Source organism: Aspergillus thermomutatus (assembly GCF_002237265.1).
Source record: "Aspergillus thermomutatus strain HMR AF 39 chromosome Unknown NODE_138, whole genome shotgun sequence".
NCBI lineage: Eukaryota > Fungi > Ascomycota > Eurotiomycetes > Eurotiales > Aspergillaceae > Aspergillus > Aspergillus thermomutatus.
In genome coordinates this window covers 37,343-60,900 of record NW_020798187.1, presented here as the reverse complement: position 1 = coordinate 60,900, position 23,558 = coordinate 37,343, and the positions used below count along the sequence as shown (strand labels likewise).

At 49.3% G+C, this 23,558-nt stretch overlaps 5 protein-coding genes across 5 annotated transcripts; 1 reads left to right on the top strand and 4 right to left on the bottom strand.

The window, feature by feature from the left end:
- Positions 1–137: 137 nt before the first annotated feature.
- CDV56_106272 (putative Avl9 protein) lies at positions 138–3,200 on the bottom strand (the record flags this gene model as incomplete). The annotated part of the gene is made up of 10 exons (XM_026759891.1): positions 138–1,547; positions 1,606–1,743; positions 1,792–1,832; positions 1,883–2,054; positions 2,103–2,182; positions 2,240–2,303; positions 2,362–2,389; positions 2,491–2,733; positions 2,814–2,918; positions 3,139–3,200. The coding sequence occupies 10 exons, from the start codon at positions 3,198–3,200 to the stop codon at positions 138–140; spliced, it is 2,343 nt and encodes a 780-aa protein (XP_026613187.1).
- A 901-nt stretch (positions 3,201–4,101) lies between these two features.
- Positions 4,102–5,709, bottom strand: sakA (mitogen-activated protein kinase HOG1; the record flags this gene model as incomplete). The annotated part of the gene is made up of 9 exons (XM_026759728.1): positions 4,102–4,201; positions 4,259–4,442; positions 4,498–4,576; positions 4,644–5,000; positions 5,058–5,157; positions 5,216–5,259; positions 5,318–5,447; positions 5,550–5,597; positions 5,654–5,709. The coding sequence occupies 9 exons, from the start codon at positions 5,707–5,709 to the stop codon at positions 4,102–4,104; spliced, it is 1,098 nt and encodes a 365-aa protein (XP_026613186.1).
- Positions 5,710–13,109: 7,400 nt separating this feature from the next.
- glpV (glycogen phosphorylase) lies at positions 13,110–16,180 on the top strand (the record flags this gene model as incomplete). Its single annotated transcript, XM_026758968.1, has 8 exons — positions 13,110–13,279; positions 13,344–13,356; positions 13,422–13,457; positions 13,518–13,579; positions 13,647–13,750; positions 13,812–13,889; positions 13,950–15,715; positions 15,770–16,180. 8 exons carry the CDS (start codon positions 13,110–13,112, stop codon positions 16,178–16,180), a joined length of 2,640 nt encoding a protein of 879 aa, XP_026613185.1.
- A 319-nt stretch (positions 16,181–16,499) lies between these two features.
- CDV56_105133 (ATP-binding cassette long-chain fatty acid transporter PXA2) lies at positions 16,500–18,826 on the bottom strand (the record flags this gene model as incomplete). The annotated part of the gene is made up of 4 exons (XM_026758752.1): positions 16,500–16,578; positions 16,637–17,534; positions 17,589–18,210; positions 18,317–18,826. 4 exons carry the CDS (start codon positions 18,824–18,826, stop codon positions 16,500–16,502), a joined length of 2,109 nt encoding a protein of 702 aa, XP_026613184.1.
- An 808-nt stretch (positions 18,827–19,634) lies between these two features.
- Positions 19,635–23,400, bottom strand: CDV56_104764 (putative cell wall biogenesis protein Mhp1; the record flags this gene model as incomplete). The annotated part of the gene is made up of 3 exons (XM_026758383.1): positions 19,635–20,296; positions 20,371–23,262; positions 23,349–23,400. 3 exons carry the CDS (start codon positions 23,398–23,400, stop codon positions 19,635–19,637), a joined length of 3,606 nt encoding a protein of 1,201 aa, XP_026613183.1.
- Between the last annotated feature and the right edge of the window lie 158 nt (positions 23,401–23,558).

The window sequence follows — 23,558 nt, the reverse complement described above, 5'->3', positions numbered from 1 at the left end:
AACTGAAGATCAAAGGGAAGAGGAGCCCAGGCCAAGAGAGAGTTATGATGCAAACGCATCATGCTTGATCGACATTGATCCTGAGCCTTCGCATTGTCAATGTTCAAGAAGATGAATACAGGACTGAAGGGTAAGGTCTAGTTGGAATTCGAGGCCGATGCGCTGGGTGGTGCGAGTTCGGCGGAGGCAGACGACGCTTTGTCACTTGACGGATGAGAGGCTGATTCTTCTGCTAGCTTTTCGTTTGCAGGCTGTTGCTTTTCGACGATTTTAGGAATTGTGGAGATCTCAGCCTCCTTTTCAACTGGAGATTGAGTGGAAGGATCACTGTTTTTAGGCTGAGTTGACTGCACAACGTCATCTTCGACAACCGAGGTCCCTTGGGACAAGGGTGACTTTGGGTATGGATGATCCTGCTCGCTGCCGTCGGGGCTGCCGTCTTCTTTGGCGTTGGGGGATCCAAAATCCCCGCTTTCCCGTCTCAAGAGGATATTGCTCCATCTCTTCCGTCGGCTCCCGCTGCGCGAGAGGGTAGCTGAATCCTCACTTTGGCGTTGTTGCTGCATGGAGCGGCGTCGACCTCTTTCCGAGTCATCACCTTCGGCTATACTAGACAATGTAGGCGTGGACGGAGAGGTGATGGAGGACGGTGATGATGGGGTCGCCTTCTTTTCCTGCCATTCTTTGCGTTTCTCGCTGGCCCACGAGCTCCATGAACTAAGATATGCGCCAGCTTTCTGACTCACTGCGTTGACGGATGCTTGCGCCTGTGCGATGTCCACAGAGGGGGCCTTTCGCCCACCAAACCAGGAGTTTGCGGTTGAAGTGGCCGACGGGGTATCTGAGGGCGGCAGAGGTGGTGAGCCAACAGAGCCTTGATCCATCGAAGATCGTTGCGACTGAAGAGCTCTCTCCTCATTGCGCTTCCGTTGTGCTTCCCGCATCAATTCGATATCTGCCCAAAAACTGTTGAATGCAGCGCTCACTTTCTTCTGACCAGTTGCGAGATGTCTGTTCAGAGCCTCGCGGCCCTCACGCACCCGTTCATCCAGATGAAGCTCCGCGACCTGTTGCGACAGCCGTCGTTGAACGTCCTCTATGGTGAGACCACCCGCGCAGGGATGACGAGGCTCAACGATTGAGAACAAAAGAGCATCGGACGTCAAGCGTTGGAATAGGGCATAATTGGAAGTAGTCTGCCAATGTGCCAGGAAATCCGGATTGAAATCCAACGCCGGATCCCCCTCGATATTGTATGCTTCCAACTGTGTCTTGCTCCTCCGGCCGGATTCACCGCTACTGAAAGAGTGGAGCTCTTCGTGATATTTCATGGAGGCCAGCAACGCAAGTAGATACTCCTCGAACTGAAGTCTGATGAATTCTTCCGAACCCATGTATCCGTGATCCTTTGGTCGCTGAGGATGCGCTTCATCCCAAGTATCATTTATTATCTGGGTAAGGAGGTCGATCCAGCGCCTGTCGGCGGCAGAGAGGACCAGTGCGCTTCGAAGAGAGGGGGATGAAATAGTGATGACGTCCTCGTCAAGCTGAGATACATTAGTTCAGGAACAAGGAGCATCCAGGCGACGAAAGGTAACCACTTACATTAATTAGTATATCGCTATAGCGATCTTTCTGTTGTAAAAGGAGCGAGTTCGTGGATCCAACAACGTACGACTTCGTCCCGTGATCCGCCAGCAGGTCCAGCTGCTGAAGTGGTGTATAAGGTCCAAACATGCTTCCCTAAACAGTATTAGCGATGCTCGATCTTATGTCTGCGTAATAGCGAACCTTTCCAAATATCTGTAATGGCAAACCCATATATGCCAGCACTTTTACCTGTTAGCCTAGTTTGACATAGGAGCGGCATATGGTCTCATACAGGATGCTCTATCACTCGTCTTCAAAGAAGTTGGCTTCCCCACAGTCTGCGCGTAGCTATCAGCAGCTGGATCAGCACAATCCTGGAGGCTATTGATCAGGCCTGGGATCAGTGAGATAAGTGAGAATTGAATCATGCATAAACGCTCGCATCGTGAGCCAAAGAAGAGCATCTGAAGAAGGTCAGCTATGTTACCAAAGCAGCATGATCATTGGCATACCTTTGGCTGTAGAAGTAGAGCTTTGAACAGTACAAGAGTCTGGTACTTGAACTCATGTATCATCTCCCGCAGAGAGAGACCTTTGAAAAAATTAGCTCCCCATTCTAGTCGGCCTCATGGAACAAGTCTTATTTTACCAAGATTCTGGTCTTTCGATGCTTCATTCTGTTCCCAGCTGATTATGAGTCCTTCACGAAATTTCTGGGGCATGACGTTAGCATGCTTGTGGTTCTCGACACAACGCGAATATCAAGCCAACCTTCAGGATATCGATGTCTGAGAAATCCCTATTATCACCAGCATTCAATCAGTCATGATGTATCTCAGCGAGGCGTCCAGCGCCTCAAGCAACCACACTTGACGCAAACATGGATGGTCGTCAACGTACCGCTGCGCGAACCAAGCCGAAGTCACCACAGAAAGCTTCTCCCTTAGTTGTCCCACGCTCTGAGGGGTATCCGTAATAACGACGACGGCCTTTTGTACAGTGGATCTAGTCACATCCGCAGGACGGTTGATAAGCAGGTTCGAGTCGAGCTGTCGTGAACAGGCGATTCCGAACAGAGATGTTGCCGGTGCCGTCGCGGTCTCCTTCTTGCGTAGGGTGAAGTATGAGAATTCCTCGGTGGATCTGGTACACCGATGACATCGAGTCAATCGCAAGACTCCGCTTTCTGACGGACAATGGGGAGGGGAAGGATGGCTTCGTACGCATGCGCCCCGTCCGACAACGCCATGAACGGTAAAAGAGACCAGTCATTCTTTGCCGCGATATCGATGTCCTCCTCTCCGATGCACAGTTCGATTTCCGGGCCCCTATTGTTTAACGATGACGAGATTTGTCAGCTGGTGATACCTTCAACCATGAATAAGAGAGCTTTCCAGAAGCACGAAATGTGAGATATAAGCAAGAAAGGCGCAGACAATGCGCATTATAGAATTATCCCCGTCGCATTCTTTACCCCTCAGAGCTCTTCTCTTCGAGCCGAACCCGATACACAGCAGTCTCCATTGTGTGTTCCCTGAGATAACTCACCTCGCATGGTGGAAATCAATCACCATCACAATGGGGGCCTGGCGGCCTCGAACACCAGACATTATTGCGCCGAACCGTCATGCAAAGCCGGGGGGTAGACTGAGGACGTGAATATTGACACGTCTGAAGCTAGTTCCTTTTTTTGGGAAAAAAAAGTGAGCACCTTTGGAAGAAACGAAGAAGTGACGAAACAGTCTATCACACGTACGATTGAATGACAGCAGTAATCAATAGACATTTAAGACGTGAGCACTCTCAACTGCTAATGATATGCAACCAGGGGAGACGAATCACAAACTGCGGGTGGGCGGTCATCGAGTCGGCGATGTTGCTGTATGGCCCCGCCACGATTGTGTTGCTCTGGGGCTATAGGTAATCGCTTCCTCAACCTACGTCAGAGGTATGGCTCATTGCGGGCGTATTTCACTGAACTCAATTCTACATGTACAAAAAGTAAACATTGATATCGATGTCTTAGACATGAAACGTTCTGTCCGAGATTCGGTCCGAAATCAGTTTTCATCCCTTGCTTTACCAGTTGCTGCAGGAATCTCCCAAGGCCGGCATCTTCAACTAGGCCAACAATCAAACACGACATTGTTATTAGACATTTCCATCCAACACGGATTCATGAAACGTAACGGTGTGTATATATATAAGAACGGACAATGGGACGGCTCTGTGTTGAAGACACCACTAAAGGAGTAAAGGTAAGAATGAACAATCTTAGTTCCCACACCCTCCGACTCTAACGACGCCAGGACGGAACAAGTAGAAAGTTGAACAGCAGGTCGTGTACATACGCCCGCTTTGAAGGGAGAGAAACACAAAGATGAAAAGGATGAAGTAGGTTCAAATGGACAAATCGTGACCTCGTTCCCCGTCTACACACACCAAAAGAAAATCGTCTCATTAAACAAAATTGTCTGCGCTTAATTTCGCAGATGCACGTGGTGGCCACTCTTAGGCAAAGTTCTGCTGCCCTTGAGCCACGCCTTCGACGAGCGCCTGACCAGCGTCATTACCCTGGTCGATATTATGGAAGTCGAGGATCTCTGAGTACCTACACCGCCAGTGTTAGAAGCCGAAAAGACAGAATGTTCACCAAAGTTCAGCATACATCATGATCTTCCAGGTGTCCACAGGAAGGTCGGCATCATTGAACGACCAATCAAACTTCTCCTCGGCCTCAGGTTCATCGGTGGGGTCGTGGTAGGGAGAGAGGTATTCGTGCGCAAGTGCTTCCCCAGCACGGATTCTCTTCTTGGGATCGAAAACGAGCATTCGCTCCAGAAGGTCGACCGCTAAAAAGCATCAGTACCTCACTGAACTCCTACATACACAGATGCATAAACGTACCCTCAGGATCGGCGTTCTTGAATTTGTTGGCAAGAGGTTGGCGTTCGCGCTTAGGCAGGGACTTGACGAATCGCAAAGTCTGACGAAGTTCCCCGTGTTAGCAGAGTTCGCAATAAGTGGCAGGGGAATGTCGGCGTGCCGCTCACATTTTCACTGCAGATAGTCTGAATCACATCATCTGGCGGAGTTCCGAGCAGTTCTGTGATGATAGAGAACTGGTTGACATGGTCCTTCCCGGGGAACAAAGGCTTTCCTTCCAGCATCTCGGCAAAAATACAGCCTGCACTCCAGATGTCGACTTCCACGTCATATTTCTGCCATGTAAGCATGATTTCAGGGGCTCGGTAGTATCTCGTCGAAACATAGCCGGTCATCTGGGGGTCTTGGATACGAGCAAGGCCAAAATCGCAAATTTTCAGATCGCAGTTTTCGTTGATGAGGATGTTGCTGGGTTTGAGGTCACGGTGGACGACGCCCGCCGAGTGAACGTATTTCAAACCTCGCTGCAGAATAATGGTTAGCATTCAAGTACTTTCCGAATCGAACAAGTCCAGGCGCACCAAAATCTGGTATAGGAAGTACTGAATGAACTGTTTCTCCAATGGTCTCGAAGTCAGAAGTCTGTGAAGGTCGGTCCCAAGGAGCTCTGTAACAAAGTAACTGTTCACCTGTTAGAACTCAACAACAAGCCTGAGACTTTCAAGGGGGTGCCGCATACATGTCCTCGAGAGGCGAGATGAAGATATCGCTTAAGCTAATGATCTAACAAGGGAATCAGAACACGAACGTGGTGGAAAATTGCAGTGGGGTAGTCACGAACGTTCTCATGCCGTAAGTGCTTCAACAGCTTCAGCTCGCGGTATGTTCTCTTGGACAAAACAGGAGTGCTGAAAGGCTTCATGATCTTCTTTACAGCCACGGGTTGGCCTGTCAATTGATCTCTTGCGGAGCTATTTTCGTACAAAAATTATTAGCCCATGTGAACAGGGGAAATACCTGACGGTATCTGTCGTAGATGAAAGGAGGGATATGCCGTGTTCTGCCAACCATACCAGACAAGTCCAAAGGCGCCCATTCCCACCGGTTGCAGGTCCGTGTACCTGCAATCTTGTTAACACAATTGACACTCGAAGTCTCCTGATCGCGTGCACTGTACCTGCTGGTGATTTCAAAGGTGGTGCCGAAAATCTGGGCACGCACGAACTCGGCCATTTTGGATTATGGGGTGGACGGAGTACGTCTGGGAAGGCAGGCCAGCTCTAACAGTCTCTCCGATTGTTTGGCTCAAGGATCTCAAAATAGTGAGACGGTTAACGAATGTATAGAGCCAACAGATGAGGATGTCAAAAAACTATGGAGGAGAAAAAAACAGATGCAGATGAAGGAACTACGTAGTAGGCGCTGAGAGAGAGAGAGGGGAGCGAAGGCGGGCAAAAGCCGTGGCAGCAAGTGGCGCCAGCAGGTGTGGGGAAGCGAGGCCTCCTAGTCCGTTCAGTTCGAGTCCCAGGAATCCAAAAACAAGGACGATGACGTCCGCGACGAAAAGTGAGCACAGTCGAAAAATGGCCGGTGTGCTTTCGGCCTTAGTAAGTAGTACCTATCTGTCTGTCTAGACCACAAGGATTATTAGGTCGGGCCAATTGGTTGGAAGACTCTTCCAAATTCAAGGAAAAAACAATACCACCAGGGCTTCATCATCATCATAACGCTTGCTTAAATAACAATAAGCCATAAAGATCGCCTGGAAAATAGATCCCCACGGGCGGACAAGAGGAGCGGGCATATGTTATATCTTCCTCTTACAGCCATCTGTGGTCATGAATGCGTGCTATCACCAGGGATTATGTCTGGTATCTGAAGAGCAGCAGTCTTCTATATAGGTTCCTACCAAATCCCTCAAAATCATGATCATTCTGGTTAAGGTTCGCATTACTGATAATCACTATGTCATCTACAAATAGATGATGACAGTCCATTTACCTATATATAAGTGCGTCTCCGAGGTGGTATCCTGTAGGTATAATAGCACATGCCGTCCATACAGCAGTCAACTCGTTCATTACGAATTCCCAATGAATTCCTCGTATAGTCGATATCAACGCAATTACCTATCCTAAGAATCATCCTAGTAGATTAGCTGATCAGAAACAATTGGCCGATAGTAGACAGACAGTGAGCAAAATGAAGAGAGCAGTACCCCTCCAACTCCTCCAAGTCCAAGCACAGATTCAGGTTAAGAGATTTCTTTTCCTTCATATCGGTGATGAGGATAATCTTCAACAAGTAGTATATAGTCCATAGATAATAATCCTCACCAAATTATCTCCAATAACACTAGATACCTGTCACCCACTGGGATTTGAGATGAGGCTTTAGACTGGATCCACGCATCTTGCTTTGCGATAGATGTCATCATAGTGGGGCTGATCCGGTTCTAACCAGTTCCATCAACCAGGAGAAATTGACATGCTGTACCACACTATCATGAAGAGCGCAGCGTACAATTGAAAGAACTTCCACTGAGAGTTCTTATCGGCTGGTCAAGTGCATTACTCCGTAGACGTTCGCTCAACTTAAGGATTTCTAAATTATATTCTACTCATTATGAAGTGGAGAGAGACCATCTTGACTCAATCCTAGGTACGTTTAGCTACAGAAGTTATACTCCTGTTCCATCCGGTATCTCCTCTCATAGAGCCCCTCATCACGATCAATCCATGTTTTCACTCGGTCGAGGCGTTACAAGATCGATACTAGCTAGGTGTCTCGATGTCTAGGTACGAGACACTTATACCTAGATACGGTAGAGGGAAGCGCGTTTAGTATATTAGGCTGGCAGATACAGACAAAGAAATATATGCTCAATAATTCGTATGATGAGGATCGCACTAAAAATCAATCCCACACTCAAAATACGCATCTGGCCGAGCCCCTTTTTGAAGATGTGCAAACTATTCTTGAATCTCTCATGGCCCCTTTATGTACTGTAAAGGTCTGGAGTGACATCGGCTAGCAATTATTTGATTCAAGGTGTGTACCACTACAATTAACTCCGTACAGAGCAGATGCTATCGGATACGGAGTAGATACTCCAGGTCTCCAACACAATAAAGCTGCATCAAAATTAGATGAAGGAGTTCATTCATACCATTTTACCGCAGTACCGCTGCAAGCACCTTCAAATTTGAGTTTCCACCTGTTTATTATGAACAAATACCTGACCATTGGCATCCATAACCTCAAGAAGCTAAGTAAAAAATGCATGGCATAGCTTGTGAAACCCTCCAAGGGCGCTCTGCCAGATATTTGTAGAAGTCAGAGCTTCAACTCGCCAATCGGGAATGATTGAAACATAGCCTCAGCATTTCGATGAGCCCTGGAATAGCAATCCGTATATTGCGCCTTGGAAAGGGAGATCATCTGCTGCGAGAGTTGATGGCCGTATCGGGCGTACGGTAACTTACAGCAACCTAGGTACCTACCTAGGTAGTCATGGACCTATTTGAGCAGTGATTGCAATACTTAGAGTACCTACCTTAGCAATCAAAAAGCAGCAGAGAAGTACTCCGATGAGTCAAAAAGGATCCAAGATTAAGCATGATCCCACAACCAGTAATAGAAGAGATTAAATTCTTTGAATGGCAGGGGCCGACGAAGAGCAGGTAGGTATCATGTCCCTGGAAATAAGGACTGACCAGCTGTTCCGCCATGACAGCCTGTAATACCTGCATTTCGACACCGTCATAAAGAGAAGTCACTGGGTACATTTTCCTAGCTCAGCATCTATGTTGAATCTACGAATGCCTGATGCTGTGCAGTCACATTGGACCCTTAAGAGTATCTAGGTAGGCAAGGTACCCTTTTCCTGCCTCACTTTAAACCAGTGGACAGCAGCACAGCCGTAATTTAAGCATCTGTTTCTCTTCCCTAGTGACAGTCACCTGGCGCAATAGACATATTTACCTACTACGTAGTAAGCTTCGCCCATCCACGTTTTTACCAATATTACCCACTCAACTCCCTCTCAGGCTCCTCTCTCTGCCATCTCCACTTCAACCTGTCTATATGACGATTGGGAATATCCACAACTGGGTCATTATACCTAGATACTGATTCCCCAGAGCATCTGCAGACTTGCACTTTAATATATCAGATCTTAGTTGTCTATCGCGTTTAAGACATCTCAGCTACCTAGGTATATTACCTTGTACCAATTACCATCTCCTCTTAGTACTACTACGCCTTTTGACCGATCCTGATTGCTTACATGATCTCACTGTGAGATCCGCTCTCCATCCACTCTTCCCGATCGACCTTGACTGCTCTTTTTAGCGTCGGTTCGTCACTCTCACACACCTGTCTGCTCCGCAATCGAGTCCTGTCACCCCTCATCCCAATCAGTCTACTCGCGGAGAAAAAGCAATAGGAGCTTGGGCTCTTTCCTCACCGACCGAAGCAACACCTCCCCTAGCCTCATCACCTGCGTCACGAGTCATCACTGCCGTCCCAGAACCTTACAGTCGTTACTCTGTACTCGCTTCTTGCGCCTTCGCCCAAGACCGGAACTGCTCGCCGTTGCCTTGCAACTCACCATACCGCGCACAACTTGTTCATCATCCTCCTTCCGTCGGTCGCAACCATAGTGGAACAGTACCTCGCCGTTGATCCCTGATTGCCTGGATACCCACAGTTCGGAAGTCGGTTTCTCAAAGCCATAGGGGTTGCGCGCAAGAGGCTGCCTAGTTCATGAATCCTACCCCGAGTGTCTCGGGTGTCAGTGTCTCATTTAATTGATGCTGCTCACCTGTGCTGGCAGCTAATGGTTTAAGTCTCTCCGCTGTTTTATACAGAACACGAAACCTGGCCGAAGATGGGGTCATGTTTTAGCACAGAGTCAGCAGGGGATGCGGAACAAAAGAAGCGAAGTCAGGCCATTGATCGCCGGTTAGAGGAGGATTCCAGGCGACTACGGAGAGAATGCAAGATTCTGCTGCTCGGTCAGTTCTAGATTTGCTGAGTATGATGGTGGTGATTGTGCCTTGGGCTAACGGGAGCTCTCCTTTGATTTGTGACAGGGTCCGGAGAGAGCGGGAAATCTACCATTGTCAAACAAATGAAAATCATTCATCAAAACGGCTACACGGTGGAGGAACTTGCGTTATACCGTTTAACGATCTACAAAAATCTCCTAGATTGCACCAAAGCTCTCATCGGAGCTTACCACCAGTTCAACCTCCAACCGACGAGTCCCAAAGTCCGCGAATTCATCGAGTTCCTTTCAGAATACAACATCGACCCTGATCCAAACACGCCTCTAGATCCTCGAATTGGAGATGCCGTCACCTATCTCTGGAATGATCCATGCACATCCACTGCTTTAGAGCATCAGAATGAGTTCTACCTGATGGATTCTGCGCCATAGTAAGTTCATCCTTCGTCTTTTTCTTCCCGCTTTTAAAAACATGCGCATTGATTTATTCTGCGATTAGTTTCTTTGAGGAAGCGAAGCGCATAGCGGCTCCTGATTATATCCCAAACGTGGCGGATGTGCTCCGTGCACGAACAAAGACGACAGGTATCTATGAGACAAGATTTACAATGGGCCAGCTCAGCATACAGTACGAAACTACTTTCCAATGTCTTGTCCTGTCGCTGGTCTAGGCTGCTAACAAGTCCCTAGTATGTTCGATGTCGGTGGTCAGCGCAGCGAACGAAAGAAATGGATTCATTGTTTCGAGAACGTCACATCTATCATTTTCTGTGTGGCATTGAGTGAGTACGATCAAGTGCTACTAGAAGAGAGCAATCAAGTAAGTTATATCTCTGCTTTCTGAATGATGGCTTTCTTCATTAACCACCTTCGAAGAATCGAATGATGGAAAGCTTGGTTCTTTTCGACTCCGTTGTCAATTCACGATGGTTCATGCGAACAAGTATCATCCTTTTCCTCAACAAAGTGGATCTTTTTCGACAGAAATTGCCCCGTTCGCCTCTGAGTAACTATTTCCCCGATTACTCTGGCGGTAATGACGTGAACCGGGCTGCCAAGTATCTCCTGTGGAGATTCAACCAGGTCAACCGAGCGCACTTGAATCTATATCCACAGTAAGTGCCTTCTGCGGGCTGATGGGTCCAGCTCAAGAAGTATGACAAACCGAGCTGACATCGTAACAGTTTGACTCAAGCAACCGATACCACGAATATTCGTCTAGTGTTCGCTGCGGTCAAGGAAACAATATTACAAAATGCCCTGAAAGATTCGGGCATCTTATGATCTTTCCCAATCCCTTCTCGACCATCCCAGTCATTCAAAGACTGATCCCGTACGTCTTATGACGAGCTCTATCGCCGAAGACAACACCTCCACCAACTCATGGCTATGACTCTGCTTTGATTCTCGTTTCAGTTCACCGTTCTCCACCTTGATACTCTCTTATGTTTGGTTGAATGCATAGGCGTCGTGGTGCTCTACTGTTCTTGTCTCGCGTCATTATGTCAGGCGCTGGGCTGGGTCATACTTTTTGGATATTTGTGGCATGGTGTTCCTTCTTGATTTCTTGGTGGTTTTTTACGTGGGTAGCCACCCTCTTCTGCATTCAGTCGACGACGATTAGCTTTTGGTCTGCTTTTGAGATCCAGATCGCATATTACCTTCAGTGAAAAGTTGGCGGCCTCGGCACGATTTGCATATAACAAGTGTGAAGGCTTATACTATCATTATTTCATGCTTTCAGACACTTTTATTTACTTTGCCCGCTATGTCTTACTCTTTGCTTCTGGATCTTACTCTTCATGCATCGATGGCGGTCTACTTCGTTTCAATTTCCGACGACCATACCAATTTCTTCTTTTGTGTTTATAGTGCTTGCAGCGTTTCTGTGCATCGGCCTAATTCTTGTTACTCTTGATAACGGTGCTCATATTCATTCCCATTGCTGGTCAGTGTATCTCTATGTGCAGTCTGAGATCTGACCACTCTTCGCACACCTACCTAGGCTGCCATTCTGCATGGTCGTCAAATACGACACCGAGATAAATAAAGGCAGCCTACCATGATGTGAAGACATGGGCCTGCGTCTTTGGAAGGAAGACGGGCTGTCCCTCAGAAGCCATCGTTGTCTTTTCTTTCTGAGATATATGGGTGGCGATCTACGATAGCCTTGGTCGCTAATTAAGAGGCAAGGATGATCTGACTGTATTTGAGATGATATACTAATACCACATCGAATTCTTCAATTATTCTGAGCATTCTATGTTTGGTCCCAGCAAAAACAGGTAGGAGGACCAAGCATACTAACGTGACTACAAGGCGCCTGGAGGTAACTACCTAGGTATGCACATATGTACTCCATTAATTTATGCGGGGATCGGTAGGGATCTCCACATGCAAGAGTTGAGACTTGAGACGGTATGTATGATCTTGTGGACACCCCTCAAAGATGGGAACCTACACATCGAGAGCGTCCTCGTTCAAAATATACCTAGATGATTGACGGGAAGTACCTCCAAGTTCACTGAGCAACCGAAAACGAGCAATTGGGCGGTCACATAGTGGATAGGCTGGTTCCTCATTAGGATTCCTGGAGGTCTTTAGGTTCGACGTTTCCCCGCCATATCCTGATAAGATGGTAGGCGTCATGACTTCCTAGGTACGGGGTACTCTAGATAGAGCATGACGGTCGGCTTTTTCTTCTCTTGAACCAGTGAAATCACTATTGCTGGTCACTTTCCCCTCGCTCTTACAACTCAAGGTCCAATCTACCCGTCTCTCTCTTCCGACTTTCCGAGCAATCCGTCCACAGGCCCCATCATCGTACCACTCACCACACTACTGTTCCAGTGTCCAAGGTGTTCAGAACAGGATCTCTGGAGCTCCTGCAAGCCTGCAAGGTGCACATCCTATCTGCCATGATTGTAATTGGTAGAAGCTCGTGCTGTTGGTAATAGTCCATGAGGGTCTAGAGTTCTATTGGAGGCTCACGTGTGCCCTTTCGCATATCCACCAAGTGGACTGATACACTAGGATAGCGTCCTGAGTCGAGGGAGATGCAGTTCATCTAGCTTACTATCTAGGTACTCTGTATCCTGTACTATCTAGTAACTACTACTACGAGAATTATGTTGCTCATCTTAGATTACCTGATGGAGCTTCATTCGCAGGGAACGTCAGTGACTCTCAACCCCACCATCGATGTACCATCACGTATCTTCAGATCAACCCAAGGCGTCTCCATCCCGGTCCTATACCCTGTCGACTTGACTTGCTGTTCCTGTTCCTGTCTGACCTCATTTGACTGAAGCTATGGCCTCTTCTCCTCTTCTTTTCTCTACCTGTTTTTCCTCCTCCTCCTCCTCTTAAATAACCCCTCCCTCTCTACTACTCTACCATACCTTCCCATCCTCGAATTTCTGGTCGCTCAGGTGGTCCTTCCTTTTTTAATCTCATACAGTGGCATTGGTCCATTACCTTATACAGTTTCAAGATCTTGTTCCAACTGCAGCGATTATAGTCTCCATCCAGTTCCGCATCTGGCGTTGTTTTGCAGCTAAATCATCAATAAAGCTGTCATCCTCCCGTCCAAGGTTCCTTGGTATTTCTTCTCTCTTTCACAATGTCTAGTGAACGCCGCGAGAGAAAGCCCTCCGTCGGGGCCCCCATCTCCCTCCAAGGCCCTGTCGGCCCTGGCTTCAGCCGTCCAAAGCACAAGCGCACCTACACCGGCTTTGGACCCGCAGAAATCAAGAGCGTCGAGGCCAGTATTCCAGAGCCATTGAGAGAAGCGTGAGTGTGTTCTTTTCGCTCATGGAAGATATTGTGTCACTAATGTCTTTTGACACTGATTCAGATGGAAAAAACATGTAAGCAAGCAGGCCCATTTATCGTTTGGCCGAGAAGATTTGTGATTGATATTTTATTGTGATAGTCTGCTACAGGTTTCACGAACAAGGATGAGTTTGAGGTTTGTTTTCTTGACGAGCAAATCAGTGCGTGGGCGTTGTGGGCTAATCATCAGCCATAGAAAGAACTGGTCCGTCATGTGGAAACCACACTGGCACGGTCGCTGTACAATTGCGATGAATTGTAAGTTCATCTTCATTGGGCTCGGAAGGTATATGTTAGAATAAGTGGTTGTCTGACCTTCATTCAGGGCCGCGTATTCGGGCACTGCGCTCGCTTTCAGAGATCGTTTGATCATTGAGTGGAATAAGACGCAGCAGCGTCAGTCTCTTGCCGACCAGAAGAGGGTCTATTGTAGGTGCTACTGCTTGGTTTTGATAGTCTGCCTTGTGGAAAGCAGCTAAATATTATTTAGACCTTTCTCTTGAATTTCTCATGGGCAGAGCGTTAGACAATGCGATGCTTAATGTCGGGATGAAGGATGCTGCCCAAGGTAGGTCTTCACCTTGCAGAACCGTTGAAAGGAGAAGTAAAGGCTGAGTCTGTGGAAAAGAGGGTTTGAAGGACCTGGGTTTTCGAATCGAGGACGTCATCAACCAAGAGCATGATGCCGCTTTGGGGAATGGAGGCTTGGGGCGTCTGGCCGCGTGCTTCCTTGACAGTATGGCGACACTGAACTATCCAGCCTGGGGCTACGGATTGCGGTACAGATACGGTATCTTCAAACAGGAGATTGTGAATGGCTATCAGGTCGAGATCCCTGACTACTGGCTCGATTTCAACCCTTGGGAATTCCCTCGACACGATATCACTGTTGAAATCCAATTCTATGGTTGGGTGAGAACGTACCAGGATGAGAACGGCAAGACCATTCACTCCTGGCAGGACGGTGAAACAGTTCAAGCTGTGGCCTATGATGTCCCGATCCCAGGATATGGGACTCGCACGACGAACAACCTCCGACTGTGGTCGAGCAAGGCAGCCAGTGGGGAGTTCGATTTCCAGAAGTTCAATGCCGGTGACTACGAGAGTGCAGTCGCGGACCAACAGCGTGCAGAGACTATCTCAGCGGTGCTTTACCCCAACGACAACCTCGAGAGAGGAAAAGAGCTGAGACTGAAGCAGCAGTACTTCTGGTGCGCTGCCTCGCTCTACGACATTGTCCGGAGGTTCAAGAAGACAAAGAGAGCATGGAGCGAATTCCCAGATCAGGTTGCAATCCAGCTCAACGACACCCACCCTACGCTTGCTATAGTTGAGCTGCAGCGCATACTGATAGATCAGGAGGGTCTCGAGTGGGACGAAGCGTGGAGACTTGTAACCAAAACCTTTGGCTACACAAACCATACTGTTTTGCCGGAAGCGCTGGAGAAGTGGTCTGTACCTCTGATGCAGAATCTGCTGCCCAGACACCTCCAGATCATCTACGACATCAACCTCTTCTTTTTGCAGTCCGTGGAAAAGAGGTTTCCCAACGATAGGGATATGCTGGCCCGCGTATCCATCATCGAGGAATCACACCCCCAGATGGTCAGAATGGCACACATTGCGATCATCGGATCTCACAAGGTCAACGGTGTTGCTGAACTGCACTCGGACCTGATCAAGACGACAATCTTCAAAGACTTTGTGGAAATCTATGGACCAGACAAATTCACCAACGTTACCAACGGAATCACTCCTCGACGTTGGCTACACCAAGCCAATCCGCGCTTATCCGACTTGATTGCTTCGAAGCTCGGGGGCTACGACTTTTTGAAAGACCTGACGCTTCTCGATCAACTCGAAGCTTATGTTGACGACAAGACCTTCCGGGCAGAATGGTCAGAGATCAAGACTGCCAACAAGCTCCGACTAGCTAAGCATATCAAAGACACCACGGGCTACAGCGTGAATCCGAAAGCACTGTTCGACGTTCAGGTAAAGCGGATCCATGAGTACAAGCGCCAGCAGCTCAATATCTTCGGTGTCATTCATCGCTATTTGACCATCAAATCCATGTCGAAGGAGGAGAGGGAGAAACTCGTGCCCCGAGTGTCCATCTTTGGCGGAAAGGCTGCACCAGGTTACTGGATGGCTAAGACTATTATCCACCTAATTAACAAAGTCGCGGCAGTTGTCAACAATGATCCCGATATCGGTGATCTTCTGAAAGTCATCTTCATTGAAGATTACAATGTCAGCAAGGCAGAAATCATCTGTCCTGCATCAGACATTAGTGAACATATCTCCACCGCAGGCACAGAAGCCAGTGGGACCAGTAACATGAAATTTGTTCTCAACGGAGGCTTGATCATCGGAACCTGTGATGGAGCTAATGTAAGTCTTACTCGATCTACCTTCTTCGCATGTCTCCTAATTGTGGTCATCTAGATCGAGATTACGCGCGAGATTGGGGAGCAGAATATCTTCTTGTTCGGAACATTAGCAGAGGATGTCGAGGAGCTCCGTCATCGCCACTTCTACGGCGATTTCCAGCTCGATCCTCACCTATCCAAGGTCTTCGAGGCAATCCGCAGCGATATGTTTGGTGACGCCAGCAACTTCTCTGCGCTCATGTCCGCGATTGCCGAACACGGGGACTATTATCTGGTCTCTGACGATTTCAACTCATACATCACAACGCAGGAGATTGTGGATGAAGCGTTCAAGAGCCAAGATGAATGGATAGCCAAGTCCATCACTAGCGTGGCGCGGATGGGATTCTTCTCTACTGATCGAGTGATCAGTGAGTATGCGGACAGTATTTGGAACATTGAGCCTTTGGAAATAAGAGATGATTAAGCGTGTCAAGGGTGAGTAAATCTGCGGGGCCTGTCAATAGGCGCATTTTACGATTTTTGATTATTGCATGAATTCTCCGATTTGTCTTTGGATTTGGATGACTGCAGCATGCCAGAAAGGAAACCACACAAGTACAGGGCCTGACCAAACACCAACATGTACGCTCATTTATAACCAATAGAGATGCAAGTAAGCCCAAGTTGCAGACAAGCGCAATCAAACAGAAGTATGAAATCGAACGTCGGTCTGGTCTATACCGAGAACTAGTCAAAGAACCATAATGCAGTCTTGTATGCTATATGTCAACCCAACAATCGATCTATGAGGCAGTCAACTCCGCCAAACGTCGCTGTAGCTCAGGAACTGCACGAAGGTGAAGGTCCAATTCTTCTTTCTCGCTGCGACGATGAGCTAGTCAGCATCACTTGGAGAAGAACAGGATATAGATAGACTTACTCTTCCAACTGCAATCTGCGCTCCCAGTCCAGTCCAGTAAAGATGTAGCCGCCCTGCCCATCAAACTGCAGGATCTTCTTATGGTACTTCCAGAGACTCCGACGATGCGAGACCGTCATGAGGGTCGTACCCAGCTTCTTTGCGGTCTCGTACATGACGCGTTCGATTTCAAGGGTGACAGAGGAGGTGCATTCGTCCAGGATAGCGAATTTAGGCCGATGGTAAAAGAGTCGCGCCATGGCGATGCGCTGCTGGAGCCCGCCGGAGAGGACATCGCGCCATTCCTCCTCCGCGTCCCAGCCGCCGGGCCGGTCGACAACCGAGGCGATCTCCACGATCGACAGGATCTCGTAGAGGTCTGCGTCTGTGACGCCCTTGGCGCGCATTTCGCGCACGCTGTCCGGGTAGATTACCTGCTGTCGCAGAGTGCCGCGGGACAGGTAGGGCCGTTGCGGGATGTAGAAGATCTCGTCGAAGCGGGGCTTTTTGACTTTGCCGCCGTAGACGGGCCAGAGGCCGCCTAGGATGCGGAAGAGGGAGGATTTCCCGCAGCCGTTAGGGCCGACGATGAGGAGATGGTCGCCTGGGTGTACGGTGAAGGAGAGCTTGCGGACCAGAACGTCGCCGTTGGGAGAGACGATGGGGACGTCCTTGAATTCAATCGAGTCGCTTTCTTCGACCTCGCCGCGGCCGGATAGTATGGCGGCGTTTTCCTTGGTTGATGCGGAGGAGATCAGCTTCTTCTCGAAACGTCCGGCTTGCAGGTCATCCATGACCTCGAGGAGAGATGAGACTCGTGCTGTGTGACCGGCTAGTTCTGAGATCTCCTTGTAGGAGAACATGAGACGGCCAAAGGCGTCCGAGGAAGACAGTAGCATTCTGCGGTTTGTGACGAAGCCTGTGTATGCCTGTTAGCTCTGACTGCAGCGAGAGGTTCGTGAGCAAAACTTACTTTCTGTGCGGTCTCCCATAGTTTGTGTGATCTGGCCAGGAATGCGGAAGAAAACAGGCATGCTACACAAGATCAAGCCTAGAGCCCCCCAGAAATACTTGATGACAAAGTCCTCCATGAATCCGTGATATAACCGTCTTCGTAATATCCGGTTGACATGCTTGATGAGTGTGAAGTAACCTTTGTCCAGGGTGTCCTTCTCGGCCTCCTGGCCGTGATAGAGGGCCACCTCCTCGCTGTAGTCAATCAATCTTGAATGGAGGAACCGGAACTCGCCCTCCAGGCGCGCCTCATCAGCGACATATTTCCCAAATGGCGGCGTCAGCGCCCGCATGACATTTGCAGATAACTGCACCAAGAGACTCATGATGAACAGGCCTTCGCCTCCCACGCTCTTCGACAGCGAGTAGTTGTATATCACCATGTCCAGGACCGGCTTCGCTAAGTTGGAGTATAGCTCCGCCAAGCTGTCGGAGAAGCGAGAGACATCGACCGTGATCAACTGGTCCGGATTCTTGACTCTGTCGTCCAGCGCCGAGATCGCATAGAACGTCATGTTGCTCAGATACTTGTCGTGGATGTGATCCGTGAGACGTTTTCGGTAGCTGAGGGCAAGCTTGCACTGATGATAGGAGAGCTAGAGCGCAACCAGGTATGTCAGTCGAACTTCCTTCATAGAAATGAATCTCTTCACCGATCGCGATCCTACGAGTCCAACAACAACTCACCATCGAGTTCGTAAACGTCGCTGGCACCGCAACGATCATCCACCACGCAAGACCCAGCAAGAAGTCCTTCCCCTTCCCTCGCACCAAACTGCTCACCAACCTTCCATCCAATTCCGCCACATACAAACTGAGCATCGTCCGCAGCACCAAGAAAACACTATGTCCAAAGAGCAACCGAAACTCCTTGCTCTTCCACCCCGGAATCACAATCTTCAGCAACCGGAGCAGATTCCGAAAGAACTCGCGGTTCACCTCGACCCTCTTCCGGGGCGGCTCGTCGCCATCGCCCAGACTGCTGGTGCCGGGTCGCTTGCGCAGGTCGACCTGCGACCGTGACGCGGCCTTCTGCTCGGAGATGGCATTGTGGATGCGCTTGACCAGAGCAGCGAAAAGAGCGAGGTAGACGGTGCGGGAGATCTGTTTGCGGTGGCGCAGGTACAGGGAGGATAGGCTGGAGAGGATCTGCCGGATAGAGCGCTCGGGCGGGAGTAGTTTGGACTGGGCGGCCATCGTGCGTGACCGTGACAGTGACACGAGATGGCGGCTATGTTTTTGGAGGGGAGGGGGGAAGTACAGACGGAGATTGACAAGGTGCTCGAGGGACTATCCAGGGTCGGCGAAGGCGAACATGACCATACTATTATTGCATTTGACTCCAGATGATGGTGATATTGAGGTAGATGATGGAGAAGGGGAGGAGAAGATGGGTAGAGTAGTATGGATGATGGTGGATGATGGAGGATGGATGATGGGGGATGAATAGTATGGGGGGAAACTGACATGTGAAATTCCCCAGCTAAACAGGTGTGATTTTCCGGGGAACGCAACCCCATCACCACAGAGCCGAGGAAGGACAATCCTGTGGTGGAGATCAGCCACAAAGAGACCCATCAATGATATCAGTACGTAGTTAGTTGGTTACTAGTATGAAATGCTACTTTTGAAAGTCTGAAATCACTGGTTTTCTTCAGATAGTTATAGCGATTTGTGAGATCGGACCGACTATGGTACAGTGATCTTAAGACTTGGCAATCCATCCAAGCCATTCCTGTTCAACATGCCTGGTACTATGGCAGTAGGGACCGCTCAAGTATATACGTGGGCAAACTCAGCCAGATAACTCGGATATATGTACAAGATTCATCAATCGCCAAACAAACTGTCGCTGAAACAATGCAATATGAGAAGATGGAAGTAACAATCAATACGCGACATCGACAATCGAGTAGCGCTGTTCATCAATCACAGCAGGGCATAGTCAAGAAACATTTAGGCAAAGCAGGACGGTGGTAGCTGCTATTCATTGTAACCACTTTTCTTAAGATGGTTTCCGGTTCACCTCCAATTGTTCTTTGATAGCACCATTGGGCTTCGGGGTTGCCTTTTGCTTGCCACTATTGATTTGAGCGGCAATCTGAGTTTGTCGCCATTGCTCAAATGCCTCCGTATCCTGCTTCTGAATAGCCCAGAGTTCTTCAACGGTAGAGCCCATTTCTTCAAACGCCTTGTCGGCATTTGCGCCCTCGAAATGAGAGCGAGTTTGCTCCTCGTGCAAACGATCAAGCTTGTTTCGCAGAGCTTCCAAGTGAGATTCGTCAAAGGAAGCGGACGAAGGGTCGTCATCGCCTTGATTCATGGAGGGACTCAGGAAATCGCGGCGAAGATTCTGGCCAAGACGATGAACGTGACCTTCTTCCGAAGTCATCGCGCGCGCATGCAAAGAGGTAATTGAGCTGGTACGTGAGAGACGAATGGCATACTGGTCGGTATCCTCATCATCAACAGCGTTCTCGTCGATAGTCATACCGAACAGTTGACCACTGCCGGCGGGCGCGCCCACCGCATCGTCACCAGAGTTTTGTGAGCCGGTCTCATGAACGGCAGATATGACAGAGGGTGGCTTAACGCGAGTCTCCGGGTATTCGTCCTCGAAGCGCTGGATCATCCTATGCAACGTAAAGTCAAGGAACTGAAGTCGGCCTGCAGTTGATCATTGATTAGATATGTGATTCCATGTACGAACGGAGATGCACTATGGATGGGCAGGCACTTACGATAGTTCGCGTCATTTCCGGCTCGATCTTCACGAACAAGAGCCGACTGGATCCGGGTTCGGATGTTGCGAGCTGATTCGAGCAGATTCTTGGACATATCGCGCGGCCTTTGAGGAACAAAGGACCTTGACTTCCTATGCCTAGGTGTAGTTGTACCACTGGGTGGGCCAGATTGGTCTCCGAGCATATCACGATGGTGCAGAGTGCCCAAACAGACTTCCAAGGCCTTGACAACGCCCGTCCCTCCGATAACATAGTCCTCGTCAGGAGCAGGCTCATCCTCGTCTTCACAGATGTCGTCGCCAATGCCACCATGGCCGACAATGTGCTGTAGAATTTCAGGGACAGGGACAGTGGCACGGGCGGATGAAGGATCCGCTGGATCTGAGAGTTCTTCTTCAATGGCACCTCGTTCCAGATTCTGGAGACAATAGGCCACGATCTGGGAAGCCAGGGCTTTGACAACTTCATTGTTTTCCACACTTGGTACTTCAATATCCACTGCAATTATGGTTCGAGACACGCGCACTGCTGCCATCAAGGAAGCATAAACGGCGCAAGCTTCTTCCTGGGTGGCAGGGTCTGTTGCAACGGCTAGTTTTGTGATTGCAGGGTTCTCCAGAATGTTGAGATGGCAGAGGCTGGGGCACTCAGGAAGGATCTCGGCGAGAGCGATGGCATGATCTGCTGAAAGATTGACGTCGGCCAGATGAATGCGTTTGAGGGATGTCATCTTAGGAAGGAAGCGTCTGAAAGTTGCTAATGCATCAGGCTTGCTGGAGAAGAGATCCGGGTTATGGGAGAAGTCGATGAAACGGAGATTATAGAGACATGTCAGGCGCTGAAGAAGAGGATGAATGACAGAGGGAGTCAAGGAGCAATCCGCAAGACTGAGGGCATAGAGCGGGAATTCTCCCTCAAGAGTGGAAGTGATCAAGTCCAGATGATCACGAATCGGGTTTCCACCCAAATCGAGACCTTCACACTTCCCGGCTTCCAGATAGCGAACGACATGTTCTAATCCCTCCCTGGTAAGCTTGTTGTTTGCAAAACCCAGCCTTCTCAACCCAAGTGTCGTTGCAGCTTCACAAATTTTCTTCACATCTTCCGTCGTGGGATTACACTCGCTGAGCAACAGCTCTTCGAGATGGTCTCCGCCAAATCGCTGAGCAAGTGAATTAGCAAAGATGGTCGTCACATCAATGATCGGCTTCAAGGGGTTTGGAGACGTTGACAGTGGTACAGCAAAATCATTTGCTGGAATGGGCATTCTGGGGAGCGGGATGCCGGAAAGGTCTATGGCTTTCAACGACTTTGCGAGATGGATGAAAAGGCTGATATGACGCCAACCCTCCGGGCCAATCCTGGGGTTATCTTTCAAAGACAGCTTTTCCACGACACAGAATCTATCCTCCTTTCCGAGGGGGTATATGTCGGATTTCTTAGCTCTTCTGCGCCTTTGTCTCATCTGTTCAATGGTCTTGGTAGAGAGCAAAGCGGCCAAAATAGCCCTGACCGAGGCGTCGTTCAGAGCACATTTTTCGAGGATAAGCTTTCGGACGGGCACAACAGCGAGCCAGTCGCAGAATGTGGCCATGTCTTGCGGGGTCATGGGGAAGTTGGTAAGGTCAAGCACGGCAACAGTGCCTGGTGACTCAGCGAGTGTTGATGAAGGCGAGGATATCTCATCGACTACCTTCTTAAGCACAGGCGTTTCACGCAGCTGACAACAGCGTCGATAGATACGCACAGGGTCTGTCGTCGGGTGGCTTTGTGTTTTGGATCGAGGAGTTCCAGGAACAGCAGGTCGAGCATCGTCCTCGTGGTCTTCAGCGCTCAGCTGCAGCGGCACAGTCCCGTTCGCCTCGGCCTGCCTTCGTTTCCGTTCCTTCCGTTCCCTCCTTTCCTCCTCTGAGCGCTTCTTCTTTTCTTGCTTTCTTGTCGGCTCCTTAGTTTCGCCGTTGGGTTTGGCCTCATTGGATGGCGTCTCCAAGGGCCCAGGATGTTGCCGAGAAGTATCATCCTCCTGGCGTCTTTTCTCCTTTTCAGCAACATCAGGTTGTTGTCGTCTGGAATCGTCCTTGTCTTTCGATTTTGAGTTCGACCTTTTGACTTTCTGGTTGCTCGTACCAGTTGGGCTTTCCTCGTCGGACTCCCGACGAGATATCCCTGCGATCTCAACATCTACACAGAAAGCAACACGTCTCAATTTCTTCTGGTCGAGATCCGGAATTTTGCACCTGTCCCTCTCATGATCAATGTTCATCACCCGGCGCTCACAGATGCCCCCGTTCGGTACCACCTTTCCAGAAGAGGAAAACTTTCGAAAGGCACTCTGGAGAAAAGAAGGCCCCTTTGGCGACGTAGAGATAAGCGGTGTGGGTTCATCCCTCCTCTCTTCCTCCTTGTCCTTGGGAGAATAGGCTGCCCCGAAGGGGTTGTGCATATCGAGCTTCGACATAGGTGAGGTGGCTTTGGGGCTTGGCTGCGACTTCATGGAGGATTGTGAAGGAGGAGTAGAACCTGAAGAGAATTTGGAACTTATACTGGAAATCCATGAATTCCTTCTCCCTGTGATCGAGCGTGGTGTGCTCTTCTGGGGTGTCTGAGACTGTTCAACTGCCTTGGTCTCCACCGCTTTGTCTTCTTTGTCAATTCCATTCTCTATCGCAGCTCGGCTTCCGACGTTCTGGGCATCTTTTGGGGTCTTGGATGCGGGAGGGATGGGTTCTTGCGGGCGTGGGGAGGTATTTGTATTAGAGGAAGTAGTGCGGTCTACTCTGCATGGCTGCGAGGCGGCAGACTCTGTATCAACGCTCGATTTATCACTGACTTGGGAAGAGGCCGATTTGCAGCGGGAGAGGTGGTCTGATGAAGCGTAGTGAGCGACTGCTGGCATTCAGAATCCAGACAAGTGTTCCGGCCCGACGCAGAATCTAGATCCTTGAGAGAATGTGTCGGGCGGGGTCAAAACGCACCTTTCTGCGAATGATGGAGCCAGCTCACATCCACCGTCTCAACCGCTTCCATTTTGACGTCTGTAGCTCGCTGCGAAGCCGAATAGATGTTGATCGTTCAAAGAGATGGTGTAGCCATAAATCGTCGGAAGGTGGGGGGAAGATTAGTATTGTCAGGCGACAGCGTGCATGGTCCGCTCTGTCGGATTGGATGTAGTGTAATAAAGAAAG